At 61.6% G+C, this 22,085-nt stretch overlaps 1 protein-coding gene and 1 non-coding gene across 2 annotated transcripts in view; both read right to left on the minus strand.

The window, feature by feature from the left end:
- The window catches only part of NPR1 (natriuretic peptide receptor 1), a 28,089-nt gene extending 6,806 nt beyond the window's left edge, over positions 1-21,283 (minus strand). The window contains exons 1-17 of the mRNA XM_074529724.1: positions 20,502-21,283; positions 14,092-14,291; positions 12,455-12,568; positions 10,920-11,055; positions 9,837-9,928; positions 9,611-9,746; positions 9,449-9,533; positions 9,252-9,372; positions 7,420-7,494; positions 6,473-6,550; positions 6,245-6,349; positions 5,815-5,886; positions 3,623-3,785; positions 3,378-3,533; positions 1,391-1,559; positions 472-618; positions 178-370 (exon numbers count right to left, since the gene is read on the minus strand). Coding sequence (XP_074385825.1) covers positions 178-370; positions 472-618; positions 1,391-1,559; positions 3,378-3,533; positions 3,623-3,785; positions 5,815-5,886; positions 6,245-6,349; positions 6,473-6,550; positions 7,420-7,494; positions 9,252-9,372; positions 9,449-9,533; positions 9,611-9,746; positions 9,837-9,928; positions 10,920-11,055; positions 12,455-12,568; positions 14,092-14,291; positions 20,502-21,201 — 2,742 coding nt within the window. The 5' untranslated portion in view covers positions 21,202-21,283. The remainder of the gene's footprint in view (positions 1-177; positions 371-471; positions 619-1,390; positions 1,560-3,377; positions 3,534-3,622; positions 3,786-5,814; positions 5,887-6,244; positions 6,350-6,472; positions 6,551-7,419; positions 7,495-9,251; positions 9,373-9,448; positions 9,534-9,610; positions 9,747-9,836; positions 9,929-10,919; positions 11,056-12,454; positions 12,569-14,091; positions 14,292-20,501) is intronic.
- A 658-nt stretch (positions 21,284-21,941) lies between these two features.
- Positions 21,942-22,013, minus strand: TRNAM-CAU (transfer RNA methionine (anticodon CAU)). The gene has a single exon. It is a non-coding gene; the product is annotated as a tRNA-Met (tRNA).
- Positions 22,014-22,085: the final 72 nt, after the last annotated feature.

Consider the following 22,085-nt stretch of genomic DNA (forward strand, 5'->3'; position numbering starts at 1 on the left):
AGCATGTTGAGCATGTCCCTACCTGTCCCCAAGGTGTCCCCAGGGTGTCCCCTCACCTTGTAGACGTCGAAGTTGTCAATGATGGCATCAAAGCAGGTGTAGAGCATGTCCAACACATCCCAGGTGTCCCTACCTGTCCCTACCTGTCCCCGAGGTGTCCCCAAGGTGTCCCCTCACCTTGTAGACATCGAAGTTGTCAATGATGGCATCAAAGCAGGTGTAGAGGTCGTTGAGCAGCGTCACCACCTGCATGGGCGTGCTCTGCGCCGAGAGCGCCGTGAAGCCCACGATGTCGCTGAAGTAGATGGTGACGCTGTCGAACGCCTCGGCCTGCACCGTCTCGCCCCTCTTGAGCTGCTCCGCCACCGAGCTGGGGACAGCGGGGCTGGGTCAGGGTGGGCACCACCCCCCCCAGAGCCCCCTAGGACCCCCAGAGCCCCCCCAGGACCCCCAGAGCCCCCCGGAGCTCACTGGGGCAGGATCTGGTAGAGCAGGGCCTCGGCCTTGCGCTTCTCCTCCAGGTAGGCCTGGGTGCGCTCCTCCACCAGCTCCTCCAGGTTGTTGGCGTACTGCTCCATGCGGGACAGCAGGTTGTCCAGGATGTTGGTGCTGCTCTCCCTGCGGGGACGGGGTCAGCTCGCACATGGGGACCCTTTTTGGGGGTCATCTCCCACCCATGGACTCTTATTTGGGGGTCATCTCCCACCCATGGACCCTTTTCAGGGGTCACCTCCCACCCCTGGCTCCTTTCTAGGGGTCATCTCCCACCCATGGACTCATTTCGGGGGTCACCTCCCGCCTCAAAATCCTCTCTGGATGTCATCCCTCATCTGGGGACTCTTTTTGGGGGTCACCTCCCACCCATGGACCATTTTAGGGTGTCACCTCACATCTGGGGACCTTTTTCAGGGGTCACCTCCCAGCTGGGGACTCTTTTTGGAGGTCACCTCCCACCCACAGACTCTTTTTGGAGGTTACCTCCCATCTAGGGACTCTTTTTGGGAGTCATCTTCCATCTCAGGACCCTTTTTGGGAGTCATCTCCCACCCATGGACCATTTTCAGGGGTCACCTCCCACCTCAAAATCCTCTCTGGATGTCATCCCTCATCCAGGGACCCTTTTTGAGGGTCACCTCCCACCCAGGGACCCTCTCTGGATGTCATCCCTCATCTGGGGACCCTTTCTGATGGTCACCACCCACCCAGGAACCCTTTTTGGGGGTCACCCCTCACCCAGGCACCCTCTCTGGAGGCCACCCCTCAACTGGGGACTCTTCCTTGGGGTCACCACCCACTCAGGAACCCTCTCTGGATGCCACCCCTCATCTGAGGACCCTTTCTGATGGTCACCACCCACCCAGGGACCCTCTCCGGGGGTCCCTGGTGGCACCTGTTGAACTTGCGGAGCTGGACGCGGATCTGGTTGAAGTCGGGGCGCTCCAGGACGTCCTCGGCCCAGCAGTGCTGCATCAGCTGCCCCAGCTCCTCCAGGTGGCACCCCACGTTGGCCGAGGGCCGGAAGCTCGGCCGCTCGCCGCTCTTCACCCGCTCGATGATCTCTGGGGGGACAGGGACCCGTCACCCACCGGGGCTCAACAGAGGGTCCAGGAACCCAAACGGGGGTCCGGGAACCCATCTGAGGGTCCAGGAACCCAAACGGGGGTCCAAGAACCCGTCTGAGGGTCCAGGAACCCAAACGGGGGTCCGGGAACCCAAACGGGGGTCCAGGAACCCGTCTGAGGGTCCAGGAACCCAAACGGGGGTCCAAGAACCCGTCTGAGGGTCCAGGAACCCAAACGGGGGTCCAAGAACCCGTCTGAGGGTCCAGGAACCCATCTGAGGGTCCAGGAACCCAAATGGGGGTCCGGGAACCCATTGGTCAACCCAGTAACTCATGAGAAAGTCCAAGAACCCATTCATGGGTCCAAGAACCCATTGGCCAGTCCAGTTACTCATCAACAGGTCCTAGAACCCATCTGTGGGTCCAGGAGCCCTTCTGAGGATGCAAAATCCTATTGGCCAGTCCAGGAAGTCATCAGAAGGTCCAAGAATCCATCACCAGGTCCAAGAACCCATTGGCCAGCTCAGTAACTCATCACCAGCTCCAAGAACCCATCAATGGTTCCAACCACCCATGAACACATCCAAGATTGGATCAATCACCCAAGAACCCACCAATGGTTCCAACCCATCAATGGATCATCCAAGAACCCATCCATGGTTCCAACCCATCAATGGATCTTCCAAGAACCCATCAAAACATCCAAGAATGGATCAATGGATCACCCAAGAACCCATCAATGGTTCCAACCCATCAATGGATCACCCAAGAACCCATCAATGGATCACCCAAGAACCCATCAATGGTTCCAACCCATCAATGGATCATCCAAGAACCCATCAATGGATCAATGGATCATCCAAGAACCCATCAAAACATCCAAGAATGGATCAATGGATCACCCAAGAACCCACCAACGGTTCCAACCCATCAATGGATCACCCAAGAACCCATCAATGGATCAATGGATCACCCAAGAACCCATCCATGGTTCCAACCCATCAATGGATCATCCAAGAACCCATCAAAACATCCAAGATTGGATCAATGGCTCACCCAAGAACCCATCAATGGTTCCAACCCATCAATGGATCATCCAAGAACCCATCAATGGATCAATGGATCATCCAAGAACCCATCAAAACATCCAAGATTGGATCAATGGATCACCCAAGAACCCATCAATGGATCACCCAAGAACCCATCCATGGTTCCAACATATCAATGGATCTTCCAAGAACCCATCAAAACATCCAAGATTGGATCAATGGATCACCCAAGAACCCATCAATGGATCAATGGATCACCCAAGAACCCATCCATGGTTCCAACCCATCAATGGATCACCCAAGAACCCATCCATGGTTCCAACATATCAAGAACACATCCAAGAATGGATTGTCCAAGAGCCATCAATGATTCCAAGCACCCATGAACGGATCAATGGACCACCCAAGAATGGATCAACTGATCATCCAAGAATGGATCAATGGATCACCCAAGAGCCCACCAACACTTCCAACCACCCACAAACACCTCCAAGAATGGATCAACACTTCCAACCACCCACAAACACTTCCAAGAACCCACCAACACTTCCAACCACCCACAAACACCTCCAAGAACGGATCAACAGTTCCAACCACCCACAAACACCTCCAAGAACCCACCAACACTTCCAACCACCCACAAACACCTCCAAGAATGGATCAACACTTCCAACCACCCACAAACACCTCCAGACCCCACCATCCTCTCCGGCCACCCCTCTGGGTGTCCCCAGAGTGTCCCCTGGGTGTCCCCTGTCCCCGCCGACCTTTGGGGCTGAGCTCCACGCCCTCCACGTAGAAGACGCCGCAGCGCAGCGCGATCTCCTGCAGGATGATGCCGAAGCTGTAGACGTCGCCCTTCTGCGTGCCCCGCGCCGGCGGCTCCTCCATGCGCAGCAGCTCCGGCGCCGTCCACAGCTTCTCTGCGGCACGGGGACCCCGTCAGGGACACTCTGGGGACACTCTGGGGACGTTTTTTGGGGGGGGGGGGACGCGTTTTTTGGGGCCTCACTGGCGAAGAGCGCGTGGGTGTCGCCGTCGCCGTCGGGGCACGCGCGGAAGCTCTCCAGGCCGTAGTCGGTGATCTTGAGCACGAAGCGCGAGTCCACCACGCAGTTGGAGGACTTGAGGTTGCCGTGGGACACGATGACGCCGCTGTGCAGGAACTGCATCCCCTAAAAGGGCACGGGGGCGTCGGGGGAGAGATGTGGGGTGGGGGATTTCTGTGGGATGGGGGATGTCCATAGGGTGAGGCATTCTATGGGATGGGGAAATCTGTGGGATTTTACAGGATGGATGGAGGACCCCTGTAGGACACAGGATTCCTGTGGGATAGGGGATTCCTGTGGGGTGGGAGAGATCCGTGGGGTGGGGGAGATCTGTGGGGTGGGGGATTTCTATGGGATGGGGACCCTTTTGGGATGGGGAAATCTGTGGGATTTCTACAGGATGGAGGGAGGACCCCTGTAGGACACAGGATTCCTGTGGGGTGGGAGAGATCCGTGGGGTGGGGGATTTCTATGGGATGGGGCATTCTATGGGATGGGGGTTCCTGTGGGGATGTGGGGTTTCTATGAGATGGGGACCCTTTTGGGATGGGGAAATCTGTGGGATTTTACAGGATGGATGGAGGACCCCTGTGGGACACAGGATTCCTGTGGGGTGGGAGAGATCCGTGGGGTGGGGGATTTCTACGGGATAGGGGATTCCTGTGGGGTGGGAGAGATCCGTGGGGTGGGGGATTTCTGTGGGATGGGGGATGTCCATAGGGTGAGGCATTCTATGGGATGGGGGTTCCTGTGGGGATGTGGGGTTTCTATGGGATGGGGACCCTTTTGGGATGGGGAAATCTGTGGGATTTCTACAGGATGGGGACCCCTGTGGGATGGAGGACCCCTGTAGGACACAGGATTCCTATGGGATAGGGGATTCCTATGGGATAGGGGATTCCTGTGGGATGGGAGAGATCTGTGGGGTGGGGGATTTCTATGGGATGGGGGATTTCTATGGGATGGGGGCTCCTGTGGGGAGGGGATTCCTATGGGGTGGAGGAGACCTCTGGGGTGGGGAAGATCTGTGGGATGGGGGGTGCCCACAGGATGGGGGTCCTCATGGGTGGGGGATTCCTGTGGGATGGAGGATTTCTATGGGGTGAAGGATTGCTGTGGGGTGAGGATCCCTGTGGAATAGGGGATTTCTATGGGATGGGGGTTCCTGTGGGGTGGGGACCCCTGTAGGATGGGGGATCCCTGTGGAATGGGGGGGATTTCTATGGGATTTCTATCCCCATCATGGGATGGGGACCCCTTTGGGGTGGGGGATTTCTGGATTTCTATGGGATGGGGGATGCCCATGGGATGGGGGATTTCTATGGGACAGGGGAGATCTGTGGGATATGGGATCCCTGTGGGGTGGGGGATGCTCATGGGACGGGGATCCTGTTGGGGTGGGGGATTTCTATGGGATGGGGGATTTCTATGGGATGGGGATTCTTATGGGGTGGAGGGGGAAGATCTGTGGGATATGGGATTCCTGTGGGTTGGGGGATTCCAATGGGATCAAGGATTCCTGTGGGGTGGGGGATTCCCATGGGATGGGGGATTTCTATGGGGTGAAGGATTGCTGTGGGGTGAGGACCTCTGTGGGATGTGAGATTTCTATGGAATGGGGGATTTCTATGGAATGGGGGATTCCTGTGGGATTGGGACCCCTGTGGAATAGGGGATTTCTATGGGATGGGGGTTCCTGTGGGATTGGGACCCCTGTGGAATAGGGGATTTCTATGGGATGGGGGTTCCTGTGGGGTGGGGACCCCTGTAGGATGGGGGATCCCTGTGGAATGGGGGAGATTTCTATGGGATTTCTATCCCCATCATGGGATGGGGACCCCTTTGGGGTGGGGGATTTCTGGATTTCTATGGGATGGGGGATGCCCATGGGATGGGGGATTTCTATGGGACAGGGGAGATCTGTGGGATATGGGATTCCTGTGGGTTGGGGGATTCCAATGGGATGGGGGATTTCTCTAGGGTGGAGGATTCCTGTGGGATTGGGACCCCTGTGGAATAGGGGATTTCTATGGGATGGGGGGTCCTGTGGGGTGGGGACCCCTGTAGGATGGGGGATCCCTGTGGAATGGGGGGGATTTCTATGGGATGGGGGGATTCTGTGTCATGGGGGGACCCCCGGGAGCGTCCCCGGTACCTTGACGATGTCGTTGGTGAGGGAGTAGCGGAACATCCAGTCCAGGGTGATGCTCTCGTTCTCCAGGATGTCCTGGGGACGGGATGGGGGGTGAGGGGAGGGATCGGGACGGGCTCCCGGTGCTCTCCCGGTCCCATCCCGGTCCCGTCACAGCCCCAGAGGCTCCCGGTGCCGGTCCTGGAGCGTCCCCGGAAGCTCCCGGTGCCCTCCCGGTGCCGGAGCAGCCCGGGAGGCTCCCAATCCCATCCCAGTCCTGTCCCGGTCCCATCCTGGTGCCCTCCCAGTCCCGGTGCATCCCCGGAAGCTCCCGGTGCCCTCCCGGTCCTGGAGCAGCCCGGGAGGCTCCCAATCCCATCCCAGTCCTGTCCCGGTCCCATCCCGGTGCATCCCCGGAGGCTCCCGGGGCCGTTCCCGGTGCCGTTCCCGGTACCTGCAGGCTGCCCCGCGGGCAGTACTCGGTGAGGATGCAGATGTTGGGCGGGTCGGTGCAGGCGCCGATGAACCGCGTCAGGTGCTCGTTCTGCACGTCCCGCATCTACCGGGGACACCGGGGACACCGGGCACGGGTGGGTGGCGGGGTCCCCCCGCCGTGTGTCCTCCCTGCCGGTGGTGCCCGGTGTCACATCCCGGTGTCCCCCCCCCCCCGGTTTTCACGTACGTGTTTGAGCTCGAACAGCACCTTGCGGGTCAGCTCGATGCGTTTGCGGTTCACGTGCTTGACGGCCACCAGGTTACCCTGCGGGGACACCGGGGTGGGGACACGGTGGGGACACGGTGGGGACACGGTGACACCAGGGGTGGGGACACGGTGACACAGTGGGGACACGGTGACACCGGGGTGGGGACACGGTGGGGACACCGGGATGGGGACACGGTGGGGACACAGTGGGGACACCGGGGGTGGTGACACGGTGACACAGTGGGGACACGGTGACACCGGGATGGGGACACAGTGGGGACACAGTGGGGACACAGTGGGGACACGGTGACACCGGGATGGGGACACAGTGACACCGGGATGGGGACACGGTGGGGACACCGGGATGGGGACACAGTGACACAGTGGGGATACGGTGACACCGGGATGGGGACACGGTGACACCGGGGGTGGTGACACGGTGACACCGGGATGGGGACACAGTGGGGACACAGTGGGGACACCGGGATGGGGACACGGTGACACCGGGGGTGGGACACCGGGATGGGGACATGGTGACACCGGGGGTGGTGACACGGTGGGGACACCGGGATGGGGACACGGTGACACCGGGATGGTGACATGGTGACACAGTGGGGACACGGTGGGGACACCGGGATGGGGACACGGTGACACCGGGGGTGGGGACCCGGTGACACCGGGGGTGGTGACACGGTGGGGACACCGGGATGGGGACACGGTGACACCGGGATGGTGACATGGTGACACAGTGGGGACACGGTGGGGACACCGGGATGGGGACACGGTGACACCGGGGGTGGGGACCCGGTGACACCGGGGGTGGTGACACGGTGGGGACACTGGGATGGGGACACAGTGGGGACACCGGGGTGGGGACACGGTGGTGACGCCGTGGGAGGGGTCCCGATGCTGTCCCCTCCCCGTACCTTGTAGTAGGCGGTCTTGGCGTACACCTGGAGCTGCCCCTCGGCCGTGAGCAGCGAGCCGTAGTTGGAGCCTCGCTGTGCCCGGGGTGGGTGCGGGGTGAGAACGGGAACCGACCCCGAACCGCCCAGAGAGACCCCCGGAGGGGCTGGGGGGGGGCCCGGTCCCCAAAACCCCCGGTCCTCAAAACCCCCGGTCCCCAAAATCGCCGGTCCCCAAAACCCCCGGTCCCGGGGCTGTGGGGCTGTGAGGTGACCCCGGTCCCCGTTCTTACCCCGGTCCCGTTTCCCCGGTTCCCCCGGTCCCGTTCCCCACCAGTGACAGGGTCAGTTTGCTGCCCCGGTTCCCCCTGTTATTCCACCGGCTTCCCTGGTCCCGTTTCCCGGTTTCCCACCAGCGACAGCATCAGTTTGCTGCCCTGGTTCCCCCGTTCCCCCGTTCCCGTTCCCGGTCCCCATCAGTGACAGCGTCAGTTTGCTGCCCCGGTCCCGGTCTCGTTTCCCCCGGTTTTCCTCGTTAATCCCCCCGGTTTTCCCAATTCCCCACCAGTGACAGCATCAGTTTGCTGCCCCGTTTCCCCTGGTCCCGGTTCCCCCCGTTATCCCCCCGGTTCCCCCGGTTTTCCTCCGTTCCCCACCAGTGACAGCATCAGTTTGCTGCCCCGGTTCCCTCCCGTTTCCCCCGGTCCCGTTCCCTCCGGTTTTCCCGCTTCCCCCCAGTTCCCCACCAGTGACAGCGTCAGTTTGCTGCCCCGGTTTCCCCGGTCCGGTTCCCCCGTTATTCCCCGTTATCTCCCCGGTTTCCCCGGTCCGGTTCCCCCCGTTATCCCCCCGTTATCCCTCCGTTATCTCCCCGGTTTCCCCGGTTCCCCACCAGCGACAGCGTCACTTTACTGCCCCGGTTTCCCCGGTCCGGGTTCCCCCGGTTCCCCCCGTTATCTCCCCGGTTCCCCACCAGTGACAGCATCAGTTTGCTGCCCCGGTTCCCTCCCGTTTCCCCCGGTTTCCCCGGTCCCGTTCCCTCCGGTTTTCCCGCTTCCCCTCAGTTCCCCATCAGTGACAGCGTCAGTTTGCTGCCCCGGTTTCCCTGGTCCGGGTTCCCCCGGTTCCCCCCGTTATCTCCCCGGTTTCCCCGGTCCGGTTTCCCCGTTATCCCCCCGTTATCCCCCCGGTTTCCCCGTTATCCCCCCGTTATCTCCCCGGTTTCCCCGGTCCGGGTTCCCCCGGTTCCCCCCGTTATCTGCCCGGTTTCCCCGGTCCGGGTTCCCCCGGTTCCCCCCGTTATCCCCCCGGTTTTCCTCCGTTTCCCCACCAGTGACAGCATCAGTTTGCTGCCCCGGTTCCCTCCCGTTTCCCCCGGTTTCCCCGGTCCCGTTCCCTCCGGTTTTCCCGCTTCCCCCCAGTTCCCCACCAGTGACAGCGTCAGTTTGCTGCCCCGGTTTCCCCGGTCCGGGTTCCCCCGGTTCCCCCTGTTATCCCTCCGTTATCCCCCCGGTTTCCCCGTTATCCCCCCGTTATCTCCCCGGTTTCCCCGGTTCCCCACCAGTGACAGCGTCACTTTGCTGCCCTGGTTTCCCCGGTCCGGTTCCCCCCGTTATCCCCCTATTATCTCCCCGGTTTCCCCGGTCCGGGTTCCCCCGGTTCCCCCCGTTATCCCCCCGTTATCTCCCCGGTTTCCCCGGCCCGGGTTCCCCCGGTTCCCCCCGTTATCTCCCCGGTTTCCCCGGTCCGGGTTCCCCCGGTTCCCCTCGTTATCCCCCCGTTATCTGCCCGGTTTCCCCGGTCCGGTTTCCCCGTTATCCCCCCGTTATCCCCCGGTTTCCCCGGTTCCCCACCAGCGACAGCGTCATCCTGCTGCCCGCGCTCCTCAGGTGTTTCTCCAGGCTGCTCATCTGCAGATCCTCCCAGCGCACCCTCCACAGCTCCGCCGCCAGCTCCTTCTCCAGCTGCAGCTTCCTGCACCCATTGGGGGCTCCGTGAGACCCCTCCCCACACCCCCAAACCCCCCCGGACCCCCCGGACCCCCCCAAACCTGCAGATGAAGAAGGAGGTGACGGTGATGGCCATGAGCATCAGGCTCACCACCAGCGACAGCACCTCCAGCGTGGACAGCGAGGCTGCGGGGACAGGAGGGGACAATCAGGACCCGATCTGGGGGTCGGGCGGGGGTCTCGGGGCTGGGACCCCCCCTCACCTTTGCGGCAGCGCGGGTCGGTGCCCTCGAAGCCGCAGGGAGGGACATCGGGGGGCACCGAGCTGCCCGGCCAGTGGAAATCCCTGCCCGGCACCATCTGGATCTCCTTGGTGGTGCCGTTGTAGTTGGCCACGATCTGTGGGGTGCGGGGCGTGGGGAGTGGGTGGGGGGAAGCCCCCAGACCCATCCCCCGGTCAGGACACCCCCCGTGGGTCTGGGGGCTCACCTGGAACTCGCCCAGCTCGGGGTCCATGTCCCACAGGGAGTAATCGCTCTCGCGGTCGCCCTGCTCGTCGATCTTCAGGAAGCCGGTGACGCCTGGGGAGGGGGCGTGGGGGGCTCAAAAAGGGGGGGTCTGAGCCCCAAAATCTCATCTGGGATGGGGATGGGAGGTGACACCTGGGGAGGGGGCGTGGGGGGCTCAAAAAGGGGGGGTCTGAGCCCCAAAATCTCATCTGGGATGGGGATGGGAGGTGACACCTGGGGAGGGGGCGTGGGGGGCTCAAAAAGGGGGGGTCTGAGCCCCAAAATCTCACCTGGGAATGGGGACGGGAGGTGACACCTGGGGAGGGGGCGTCAGGGGCTTGGGGGGGCTTTAAAGGGGGGCTCTGAGCCCCAAAATCCCCAAAATATCACCTGGGAGTGGGGCTTGGGGGGCTCTGAGCCCCAAAATCTCACCTGGGATGGGGATGGGAGGTGACACCTGGGGAGGGGGCGTCAGGGGCTTAGGGGGGGGCTTTGATCCCCAAAATATCACCCTGGGGAGGGTGAGGGGCTGGGGGGCCCTCCGGGGGGCTCTGATCCCCAAAATCCCCCTGGGAGTGGAGCTTGGGGGGCTCTGAGGGGGGTTCTGAGCCCCAAAATCTCACCTGGGAATGGGGCTGGGTGGGTGACACCTGGGGAGGGGACGTGGGGGGATTGGGGGGGCTCAAAGGGGGGGTTCAGTCCCCAAAATCTCTGTCCTGGGAGGGGGGGAAAAGGGCTGGGGACAAGGACAGGATGGGGAGGGGTCCGGGGAGGGTCCGGGAGGGTCCCGATGGGTTCGGGAAGGTTCGGGAAGGATCGGGAAGGTTCGGGAAGGTTCGGGAGGGATCGGGAGGGATCGGGAAGGTTCGGGAGGGATCGGGGAAGGTTCGGGAGGGATCGGGAATGTCCGGGAGGGATCGGGAATGTCCGGGAGGGATCGGGAGGGTCCCGATGGGTTCAGGAAGGTTCGGGAGGGATCGGGAAGGTCCGAGCAGGTCCGGGAGGGTCCAGATGGGTTCAGGAAGGTTCGGGAAGGTCCGGGAGGGTCCAGGTCGGGTCTCACCATAGAAGGTTCGGTTCCACATCTGGCGGGTGACGGCCGAGGCGTCGCTGACGGAGCCGCCGCGCTCCAGGGTCTCGTTGAGCGCCTGGGCCCAGAGCAGCACCCCGTCATGGAAGGCGGCGGCGATGACATTCATCTGGGGACAGGGAATTCATGTGGGGATACCAAATTCATCTGGACATGAAATTCATGTGGGGACAGGGAATTCATCTGGGGACAGGGAATTCATGTGGGGACAGGGAATTCATCTGGGGACAGGGAATTCATGGATTCATCTGGGGACACCAAATTCATGTGGGGACACCAAATTCATCTGGGGACAGGGAATTCGTGTGGGGACAGGGAATTCATGGATTCATCTGGGGACGTGAAAATCGTCTGGGGACATCAAATTCATCTGGACATGAAATTCATCTGGGGACAGGGAATTAATGTGGGGACAGGGAATTCATGGATTCATGTGGGGACAGGGAATTCATCTGGGGACGTGAAAATCGTGTGGGAACACCAAATTCATGTGGGGACACCAAATTCATCTGGGTACAGGGAATTCATGTGGGGACAGGGAATTCATGTGGACATGAAATTCATCTGGGGACACGGTGACAGCTCGAGGGGACAGGGCACAGCCGGGGGTCCCCATCCCCAGACCCATCCTGTGTTCCCCTGATAGCTCCAGATTGATGCTGTGTCCCCCTGGTGTCCCCATTGTCCCCTCAGTGTCCCCTCAGTGTCCCCAATGTCCCCTGTGTCCCTCACCAGCCCGTCCTGCAGGGAGCTGTTGAATCTCTCCCTGTGGCCAATGTCCCCTCAGTGTCCCCAATATCCCCAATGTCCCCAATATCCCCAATGTCCCCTCAGTGTCCCATTGTCCCCTCAGTGTCTCCTCAGTGTCCCCAATGTCCCCTCAGTGTCCCCATTGTCCCCAATGTCCCCTCAGTGTCCCCAATGTCCCCAATGTCCCCTCAGTGTCCCATTGTCCCCAATGTCCCCTCAGTGTCCCCAATGTCCCCTCAGTGTCCCCAATGTCCCCAGTGTCCCCATAGTCCCCATTGTCCCCTGTGTCCCTCACCAGCCCGTCCTGCAGGGAGCTGTTGAATCTCTCCCTGTGGCCAATGTCCCCTCAGTGTCCCCAATATCCCCATTGTCCCAAATGTCCCCTCAGTGTCCCATTGTTCCCTCAGTGTCCCCATTGTCCCCAATGTCCCCTCAGTGTCCCCAATGTCCCCAATGTCCCCTCAGTGTCCCATTGTCCCCAATGTCCCCTCAGTGTCCCCAATATCCCCTCAGTGTCCCCTCAGTGTCCCCAATGTCCCCAGTGTCCCCATAGTCCCCATTGTCCCCTGTGTCCCTCACCAGCCCGTCCTGCAGGGAGCTGTTGAATCTCTCCCTGTGGCCAATGTCCCCTCAGTGTCCCCAATATCCCCAATGTCCCCCCAATGTCCCCTCAGTGTCCCCAATATCCCCAATATCCCCAATGTCCCCAATGTCCCCAATGTCCCCTCAGTGTCCCCAGTGTCCCCAGTGTCCCTCACCAGCCCGTCCTGCAGGGAGCTGTTGAATCTCTCCCGGGCCTCCCGGTGCAGCCTCTGCAGGAACGGTCGGTACTCGGCGTTCTGCGGCTCCGCGTACGTGATGATGGTCACGGCCTGGGGACACACGGGGACGGGGCTGGGCACGCCTGGGGGTGCCCTGTGCCCACCTGGGGGTGCCCCGTGCCCACCTAGAACCATCTGTGCCCACCTGGAACCATCTGTGCCCACCTAGGTGTGTCCCTGCTCACTTGGCCGTGCCCCTGCCCATCTAGTTATGTCCCTGTGCCCACCTGGCTGCATCCCCCGTGCCCACCTGGGCGGGCCGTGCTCACCTCCGCGTGTCGCCATGCCCACCTGGCCGTGCCCCCTGCCCACCCTGCCCACCTGGCCATGTTCCTGCCCGCCTGGGCATTTCCTGCCCACCTGGGTGTATCCACGTGCCCACCTCTCCCTGCCCACCTGGCCGTGCCCCCTGCCCACCTGGGGCCATCTCTGCCCACCAGGAACCATCTGTGCCCACCTGGCCATGCCCCCGTGCTCACCTGTCCATGTCCCTGCCCTCCTGGGCATTTCCCTGCTCACCTGGGGCCATCAGTGCCCACCTGGATGCCCTCCCTGTGCACACCTGGCTGTGTCCCTGTGCCCACCCGGGGGTGTCCCTGTGCCCACCTGGGCATTTCCCTGCCCACCTGAGGACATCTGTGCCCACCTGTGTGTGTCCCTTCCCCCCTGGGCATTCCCCTGCCCACCTGTCCGTGCCCCTCCACTCTCCTGGGCATTCCCCTGCCCACCTGGGGCCATCAGTGCCCACCTGGATGCCCTCCCTGTGCACACCTGGCTGTGTCCCTGTGCCCACCTGGCTGTGTCCCTGTGCCCACCCGGGGGTGTCCCTGTGCCCACCTGGGCATTTCACTGCCCACCTGAGGACATCTGTGCCCACCTGTGTGTGTCCCTGCCCCCCTGGGCATTCCCCTGCCCACCTGTCCGTGCCCCCCGCTCACCTGGGCATTTCCCTGCCCACCTGGGGCCATCAGTGCCCACCTGGATGCACTCCCTGTGCACCTGGGGGTGTCCCTGTGCCCCTGGGGGTGTCCCTGTGCACGGGGCTGTGTCCCTGTGCCAACCCGGGGGTGTCCCTGTGCCCACCTGGGGGTGTCCCTGTGCCCACCTGTCCGTGCCCCCGTGCTCACCTGGGCATTTCCCTGCCCTCCTGGGCATTTCCCTGCTCACCTGGGGCCATCAGTGCCCACCTGGCTGTGTCCCTGTGCCCACCTGGCTGTGTCCCTGTGCACACCTGGGCATTTCCCTGCCCACCTGAGGACATCTGTGCCCACCTGTGTGTGTGTCCCTGCCCCCCTGGGCATTCCCCTGCCCACCTGTCCGTGCCCCTCCACTCTCCTGTCCATGTCCCTGCCCACCTGGCTATGCCCCCATGCCCACCTGTCCGTGCCCCTCCACTCACCTGTCCATTTCCCCGCCCACCTGGCTATGCCCCCATGCCCACCTGTCCGTGCCCTCCACTCTCCTGTCCATGTCCCTGCCCACCTGGCTATGCCCCCATGCCCACCTGTCCGTGCCCCCCGCTCACCTGGGCATTTCCCTGCCCGCCCGTCGCTGTCGGTGCCCCCGGTGCTCACCTGGAAGGCTCGGCGGGCTCGGGCATCGTCGCTGTCCCCGCGTTTCCAGGGCCGTTGCGGTTCGGGGAAGCCGCGGCCCTGCAGGCTCGCCCCGAAGGTGTCGATGTAGAAAAAGGCGAAATCGCCGCCCGTGAGCCCCGCGCGCTCCGCCTGCAGCAGCAGCGCCCGCAGCGTGTCCGGGGCGCAGCAAATGTACACCACTGTGGGGGGGGGATGGCGCTGAGACCCCCACCCAAATCCAGCAAAGAGACCCCCACCCAAATACAGCAAAGAGACCCCCACCCAAATACAGCAAAGAGACCCCCACCCAAATACAGCACCGAGACCCCCACTCAAATACAGCAAAGAGACCCCCACCCAAATACAGCAAAGAGACCCCCACCCAAATACAGCACCGAGACCCCCACCCAAATACAGCAAAGAGACCCCCACCCAAATCCTGGGGTGCCGGGTTATTGGGGGACACAGCCCCGAGACCCCCACTCAAATCCCGGGTTATTGGGGGACACAGCTCCGCCTGCAGCAGCAGCGCCCGCAGCGTGTCCGGGGCGCAGCAAATGTACACCACTGTGGGGGGGGATGGCGCTGAGACCCCCACCCAAATACAGCACAGAGACCCCCACCCAAATCCCGGGTTATTGGGGGACACAGCCCCGAGACCTCCACCCAAATACAGCAAAGAGACCCCCACTCAAATCCTGGGGTCCCGGGTTATTGGGGGACACAGCTCCGCCTGCAGCAGCAGTGCCCACAGCGTGTCCAGGGCACAGCAAATGTACACCACTGTGGGGGGGGGATGGCGCTGAGACCCCCACTCAAATTCTGGGGGTCCCGGGTTATTGGGGGACACAGCCCCGCCTGCAGCAGCAGCGCCCGCAGCGTGTCCGGGGCAGCACAGGTACACAACTGGGAAAAGGGGGATGGCGCTGAGACCCCCACCCAAATACAGCACCGAGACCCCCACCCAAATCCAGCTCCGAGACCCCCACCCAAATCCCGGGTTATTGGGGGACACAGCCCCGAGACCCCCACTCAAATCCCGGGTTATTGGGGGACACAGCTCCGAGACCCCCACCCAAATACAGCAAAGAGACCCCCACCCAAATCCCGGGTTATTGGGGGACACAGCCCCGCCTGCAGCAGCAGCGCCCGCAGCGTGTCCGGGGCGCAGCAAATGTACACCACTGTGGGGGGGGATGGCGCTGAGACCCCCACCCAAATACAGCAAAGAGACCCCCACCCAAATACAGCCCCGAGACCCCCACCCAAATACAGCACCGAGACCCCCACCCAAATACAGCACCGAGACCCCCACCCAAATACAGCAAAGAGACCCCCACTCAAATCCTGGGGTGCCGGGTTATTGTGTGACACAGCCCCGAGACCCCCACAAAAATACAGCAAAGAGACCCCCACCCAAATCCCGGGTTATTGGGGGACACAGCCCCGGCTGCAGCAGCAGCGCCCGCAGCGTGTCCGGGGCAGCACAGGTACACAACTGGGAAAAGGGGGATGGCACCGAGACCCCCACCCAAATACAGCCCCGAGACCCCCACTCAAATCCCGGGTTATTGGGGGACACAGCTCCGCCTGCAGCAGCAGCGCCTGCAGCGTGTCCGGGGCGCAGCAAATGTACACCACTGTGGGGGGGGGATGGCGCTGAGACCCCCACTCAAATACAGCAAAGAGACCCCCACTCAAATCCTGGGATACCGGGTTATTGGGGGACACAGCCCCGAGACCCCCACTCAAATCCCTGGTTATTGGGGGACACAGCCCCAAGACCCCCACCCAAATACAGCAAAGAGACCCCCACCCAAATACAGCAAAGAGACCCCCACCCAAATACAGCACCGAGACCCCCCACCCAAATCCCCGGGGTCCCTGGTTATTGGGGGACACAGCCCTGAGACCCCCCACCCAAATCCTTGGGGGATCCCAGGTTATTATGTGACAGAGCTCTTGGAGGGGGGGGACAGCCCCGAGACCCCCACCCAAATCATGGAGTTCCAGGTCATTGGGGGACACAACCCTGAGACCCCCAAGACCCCATGGGAGACCCCAGCCCCAATCCCGGGGGTCTCTGGTTATTGTGTGACACAGCCCCAAGACCCCATGGGAGACCCCAGCCCCAGTTTTGGGGGTCTCTCATTATTGTGTGACACAGCCCCGAGACCCCCACCCAAATCCAGCAAAGAGACCCCCACCCAAATACAGCAAAGAGACCCCCACCCAAATCCTGGGGGTCCCGGGTTATTGGGGGACACAGCCCCGAGACCCCCACCCAAATCATGGAGTTCCAGGTCATTGGGGGACACAGCCCCGAGACTCCCAACAGCCCTGGAGACCCCAGCCCCACATCCTGGGGGTCCCTGATTGCTGTGTGACACAGCCCCGAGACTCCCAAGACCCCAGGGGAGACCCCAGCCCCAGTTTTGGGGGTCTCTCATTATTGGGTGACAGCCCCGAGACCCCCACCCAAATCCCGGCGGTCCCGGTGTGGGGGTCCCGCCCCCCGCGCCCTGCCCGGCGCTGGCCCGGGCGCAGCCCCGGTGCCGTTTCCTGTTTTCCCGACTCCGTTTCCTCCTCGCCGCGGCCCTGACGGATTCCCGGCGGCTCCGTGACCCCGGGGGCCCCTCCGGCCGTGGCCGCCTCGGGGGAGCCGAAATTCACCCGCGGGACCGAGCCCGCACCGACAAACCCCGGGATCCCGGTGCCCCCCGGTGTTCCCCGGTGTTCCCGGTGCCTCCCGGTGACACCCGGGGTTCCCGGGGTTCCCGGGGCCTCCCTGGGGTTCCCGGTGCCCCTCGGGGTTGGTGACAACGCCCGGAGATTTGGGGGGACACCGGGGTGGGTGGGGCAGGGGCGGTGTTGGGGGGTGGGATATTGGGGGCAAGGCTGGGGGGGCTGTGGGCAGGCGTGGACAGCCATGAAAAACCATAAAAAACCGTAAAAAAACCATAAAAAACCATGAAAAAAACCCATGGAAAAACCATAAAAAACCATGAAAAAAACCATGAAAAAACCATGAAAAAAACCATGAAAAAACCGTGAAAAAAACCATGAAAAAACCATGAAAAAACCCATGAAAAAACCATGAAAAAAACCATGAAAAAAACCATGAAAAAAAACCCATGAAAAAAAAACATGAAAAAAACCATAAAAAACCATAAAAAAACCATGAAAAAAACATGAAAAAAAACCCATAAAAAACCATGAACAGCCATGGACAGGCATGGGCAACCATGAAAAACCATGAACAGCCATGAAGAAGTGTGTGCTACCATGAATAGCCGTGAACAGTGTACAACCATGAAAAACCCTGAACAGCCATGAACAGCCGTGTACAGGCATGAAAAACCTCAAACAACTATGGACAACCATGAAACACCATAAAAAACCATAAAAAACCCATGAACAGCCATGGACATCCATGTGCTGCCATGAACAACTGTGAACAACCATGAACAGGCATGAAAAACCATGAACAGCCGTGAACAATCACGGACAACCACATACAGGCATGAACAACTGTGAGCGACCATGTATAGGCATGAACAAGCATGTGCAGGCATGAACAAGCATGTACAGGCATGAACAAGCATGTACAGGCATGAACAGCCATGAACAGCCATGGACTACCACGTTCAGGCATGAACAACCGGGAACAACCATGAACAGGCATGGACAGCCATGGAAAACCATGTACAGGCATGAACAGCCATGTACAACCATAAACAACCATGAACAACCATGCACAACCATGAACAGCCATAAACAACCGTGAACAGCCACGAACAGCCATGAACAACCATGAACAACCCTGTACAGCCATGAACAGCCGTGAACAACTGTGGACAGCCATGTACAGGCGTGAACAGCCATGTGCTACCATGAACAACCACGTACAACCGTGAACAGCCGTGAACAAGCATGAACAACCATAAAAAACCCCCATGAACAACTGTGGACAGCCATGTACAGGCGTGAACAGCCATGTGCTACCATCAACAACTGTGTACAGGTATGAAAAAGCTTAAACTACCATGAGCAGCCATGTACAGGCATGAACAGGCATGAACAACCATGAACAGCCGTGAAAAACCATGTACAGGCATGAACAACCATGAACAACTGTGAACAGCCATGAACAACCATGAGCAGCCATGAACAGCCATGTACAGGCATGAACAACCGTGAACAGCCATGTACAGGCATGAACAACCGTGAACAGCCATGAAAAACCATGTACAGGCATGAACAGGCAGGAACGACCATGAACAACCGTGAACAGGCATGAACAGGCATGAACAACCGTGTGTTACCATGAGCAACTGTGAACAACCATGAATGGCCATGAACAACTGTGTATAGCCATGAACAACCATGTACAGGCATGTACAGCCATGTACAGCCGTGCACAATCATGAACAGCCATGAACAGCCATGAACAGCCGTGCACAATCATGAACAGCCATGAACAGCCATGTAAAACCATGAACAGCCATGAACAGCCATGAACAGCCATGAACAGGCATGAACAACCATGAACAGCCGTGAAAAACCATGTACAGGCATGAACAACCATGTACAACTGTGAACAGCCATGAACAACCGTGAGCAGGCATGAACAGCCATGTACAGGCATGAACAACCAGGAACGACCATGAACAACTGTGTATAGCCATGAACAACCATGTACAGGCATGTACAGCCATGTACAGCTGTGCACAATCATGAACAGCCATGAACAGCCATGAACAGCCATGAACAGCCATGTAAAACCATGAACAGCCATGAACAGCCATGAACAGCCATGTACAGCCATGAAATCCCCGTGCAGAGCTCAGCACAGCCCTGTCTGCCCACGGAAACCTCGGCACAGCCGTGAATAACCCTGAAATCCAACCGGGCACAGCTGGGCACAGCTGCAAACGCCCCCATACAGCTGTGCCCAGCTGTGCCCAGCTGTGCCCAGCTGTGCCAGCCACCAACAGCCACAAACCCCCCTGTGAGGCCGGGCACAGCCGGGCACAGCCGGGCACAGCCGGGGCCGGCTGTTGTGAACACCCCTGTAAAGTTGGGCACAGCCATGTATGGCCATGAACAACAACACCCCGGGCACAGCACGGCGTGCCAAGGCTGGCACAGCCACGGGCACCGGTGTGGGGCTGGGCACTGCCCTATGGGGCTGGGTACACCCTTGTGGGGCTGGGTACACCCTTGTGGGGCCGGGCACTCCCGTATGGGGCTGGGTACACCCTTGTGGGGCTGGGCACTGCCCAGTGGGGCTGGGTACACCCCAGTGGGGCTGGGCACTGCCCAGTGGGGCTGGGTACACCCTTGTGGGGCCGGGCACTCCTCTATGGGGCCGGGCAGTTCTGTGTGGGGCTGGGCACTCCCCAGTGGGGCCATGCCCTCCTCTATGGGGCCGTTCCCTCCTCTATGGGGCTCTGAACTCCTTTATGGGGCCGTTCCCCCCTCTATGGGGCCATTCCATCCTCTATGGGGCCGTTTCCTCCTCTATGGGGCCGTGCCCTCCTCTATGGGGCTCTGAACTCCTCTATGGGGCCGTTCCCTCCTCTGTGGGGCTCTGAACTCCTCTATGGGACCTTTCCCTCCTATATAGGGCCGCACACTCCTCTATGGGGCCGCACATCTGTGTAGGGCTCTGTACTCCTGTATGGGACCGTTCCCTCTTCTATGGGGCCATTCCCTCCTCTATGGGGCCGTTCCCTCCTCTATGGGGCTCTGAACTCCTCTATAGGGCCATTCCCTCCTCTGTGGGGCCGTAAACACCCCAGTGGGGCTGTGTACTCCTCTATGGGGCCGTTTCCTCCTCTATGGGGCCGTTCCCTCCTCTATGGGGCTGCACATCCGTGTAGGGCTCTGTACTCCTGTATGGGGCCGTGCCCTCCTCTATGGGGCCGTTCCCCCCTCTATGGGGCCGTGAACTCCTATACAGGGCCGGACACTCCTCTATGGGGCTCTGAACTCCTCTATGGGGCCATTCCCTCCTCTATGGGGCAGTTTCCTCCTCTGTGGGGCCGTTCCCTCCTCTATGGGGCTGCACATCCGTGTAGGGCTCTGTACTCCTTTATGGGACCGTTCCCTCTTCTATGGGGCCGTGCCCTCCTCTATGGGGCCGTGCCCTCCTCTATGGGGCTCTGAACTCCTCTATGGGTCCGTTCCCTCCTCTATGGGGCCGTGCCCTCCTCTATGGGTCCGTTCCCTCCTCTATGGGGCCGTGCCCTCCTCTATGGGTCCGTTCCCTCCTCTATGGGGCCGTGCCCTCCTCTATGGGGCCGTGCCCCCCCCCAGCGCCGCCGCACCCGCCCCGTGCCCATGCCCATGCCCATGCCCGTGCCCATGCCCATCCCCGCCCGCCCCATGGCGGTGCCCGCACTCACCGCGCCCCTTCGCCTTGATCTCGTGGATGATGAAGGAGAAGTTGCCGCCGTCGCGGAACACCACGTCCATGACCGTCAGGTTGCGCACGCTGGGCAGCTGCACGTACAGACCCTCGGCGGCGAAATAATAGGGCCGGTCCCCGGCGGGCTCGTCCGAGTACACGAGCAGCGCCCGCCGCGTCCAGTTGAAGCGCCGGTGCAGCCGCACGCCCAGCTCGCCCAGTTTGCGGTGGCTGGGACCGGCGCGGGTGGTCAGACGGAACTCCTCGCTCTTGTCGTCGAATCCGTGAGCCTCGGCCCCCGCCGTGAGCAGCGGCAGCTGCCAGTGCCCGGTGAAGCGAGCCACGGGAGCGGCGGAGTAGACGCAGCCCGGCCCGAGGAAGGCGGCGGGGCGGTGGGCGAGCCACAGGTCCACGGCCACGAGCGGCGCGGCCATTTCGGAGCAGACCCCGTGGCGGTCCTCGCTGTCGCCGAACACCCAGCGCACGGTGAAACCGGGCAGCAGATCCCGGCGGGCGTTGACGGCGGCGGCGGCCAGGCTGACGGCGGGACCCACGCGCGGCCAAGCCCACGGGTAGGTGAGGTTGCGGCGGGGCAGGACCACGGCGAGGGTCAGCGGGAGCGCCGGGGCCGCCGTGGTGGCCGCCGCCGCTACCGGGGCCAGCAGCGGGGCCAGCAGCGGGGCCAGCACGGCCAGCATCGCCCACGGAGCGAGAGTGGCGGCGTTCGCGACCCCCCCCGCGGCGGGGCTGAGCCCTGGCTCGCCGCCCCCACTGGTGACACAAAGGGCTGTTATCATTAACTCCTTCCTGCCCGTGCCACCCCCCCGTCCGAGCGGCATTCCAGCCGGGATCGGGGGTGGGGGGGTGGGGACATGGGGACATTGCCACCCGTGGGGTGTGGAGGGATTTGTCCCGCTCCGGTCTCACCCAGGTCACGCGTGGGGCGATGAGAGCCGAGAGACTCGTTAAGGTGCGGGGATATCGCGACCCACGCAGCCCGCGCTGACCCCACGCAGATCCGCAGCCTTCGCTTCGCTTTGGGGGTTTTGGGGAACCCGGAGGGGCTCGGACACCTCTGGCCCCCCAACATCCGTGGGAGGTTCGGCCCCACGGAGGGGTCACGGCGGCCCCACGGCAGCGCGGGGGTGACCCTGGATGTGCCACTCGGGGGTTGCGCGGCGATGGCAGCGCTCGGGGGACACGGGCAGAGGTTGGGGACACGCACAGGGGGACGCGCGCAATGGCTCGGCGGCGTCTCGGTTATCGGTGTCACGAGTGGGGTAACACACGTGAAACCCCTAACCCCACGCAGCTGCTGGCTCGCCAGCAGGCCAGACAAGCCTGGGCGAGCATGAGGGAAGCGTTAAGAATCCAACGCAGCGAATAAAGAAAATAATAACTGGCAAAACGAACCTTGTGTGGAAGGAAAAAGTTGTGCTAGCAGAGGATGGTTTCGATCCATCGACCTCTGGGTTATGGGCCCAGCACGCTCCCGCTGCGCCACTCTGCTGCCGCGAACCGACGCCTGCCGCACGGTTTATACCCGCGGCGCGTGCGCTCCATTCATGAGCTCCGCGCCCCC

Source organism: Zonotrichia albicollis, chromosome 30 (genome assembly GCF_047830755.1).
Source record: "Zonotrichia albicollis isolate bZonAlb1 chromosome 30, bZonAlb1.hap1, whole genome shotgun sequence".
NCBI lineage: Eukaryota > Metazoa > Chordata > Aves > Passeriformes > Passerellidae > Zonotrichia > Zonotrichia albicollis.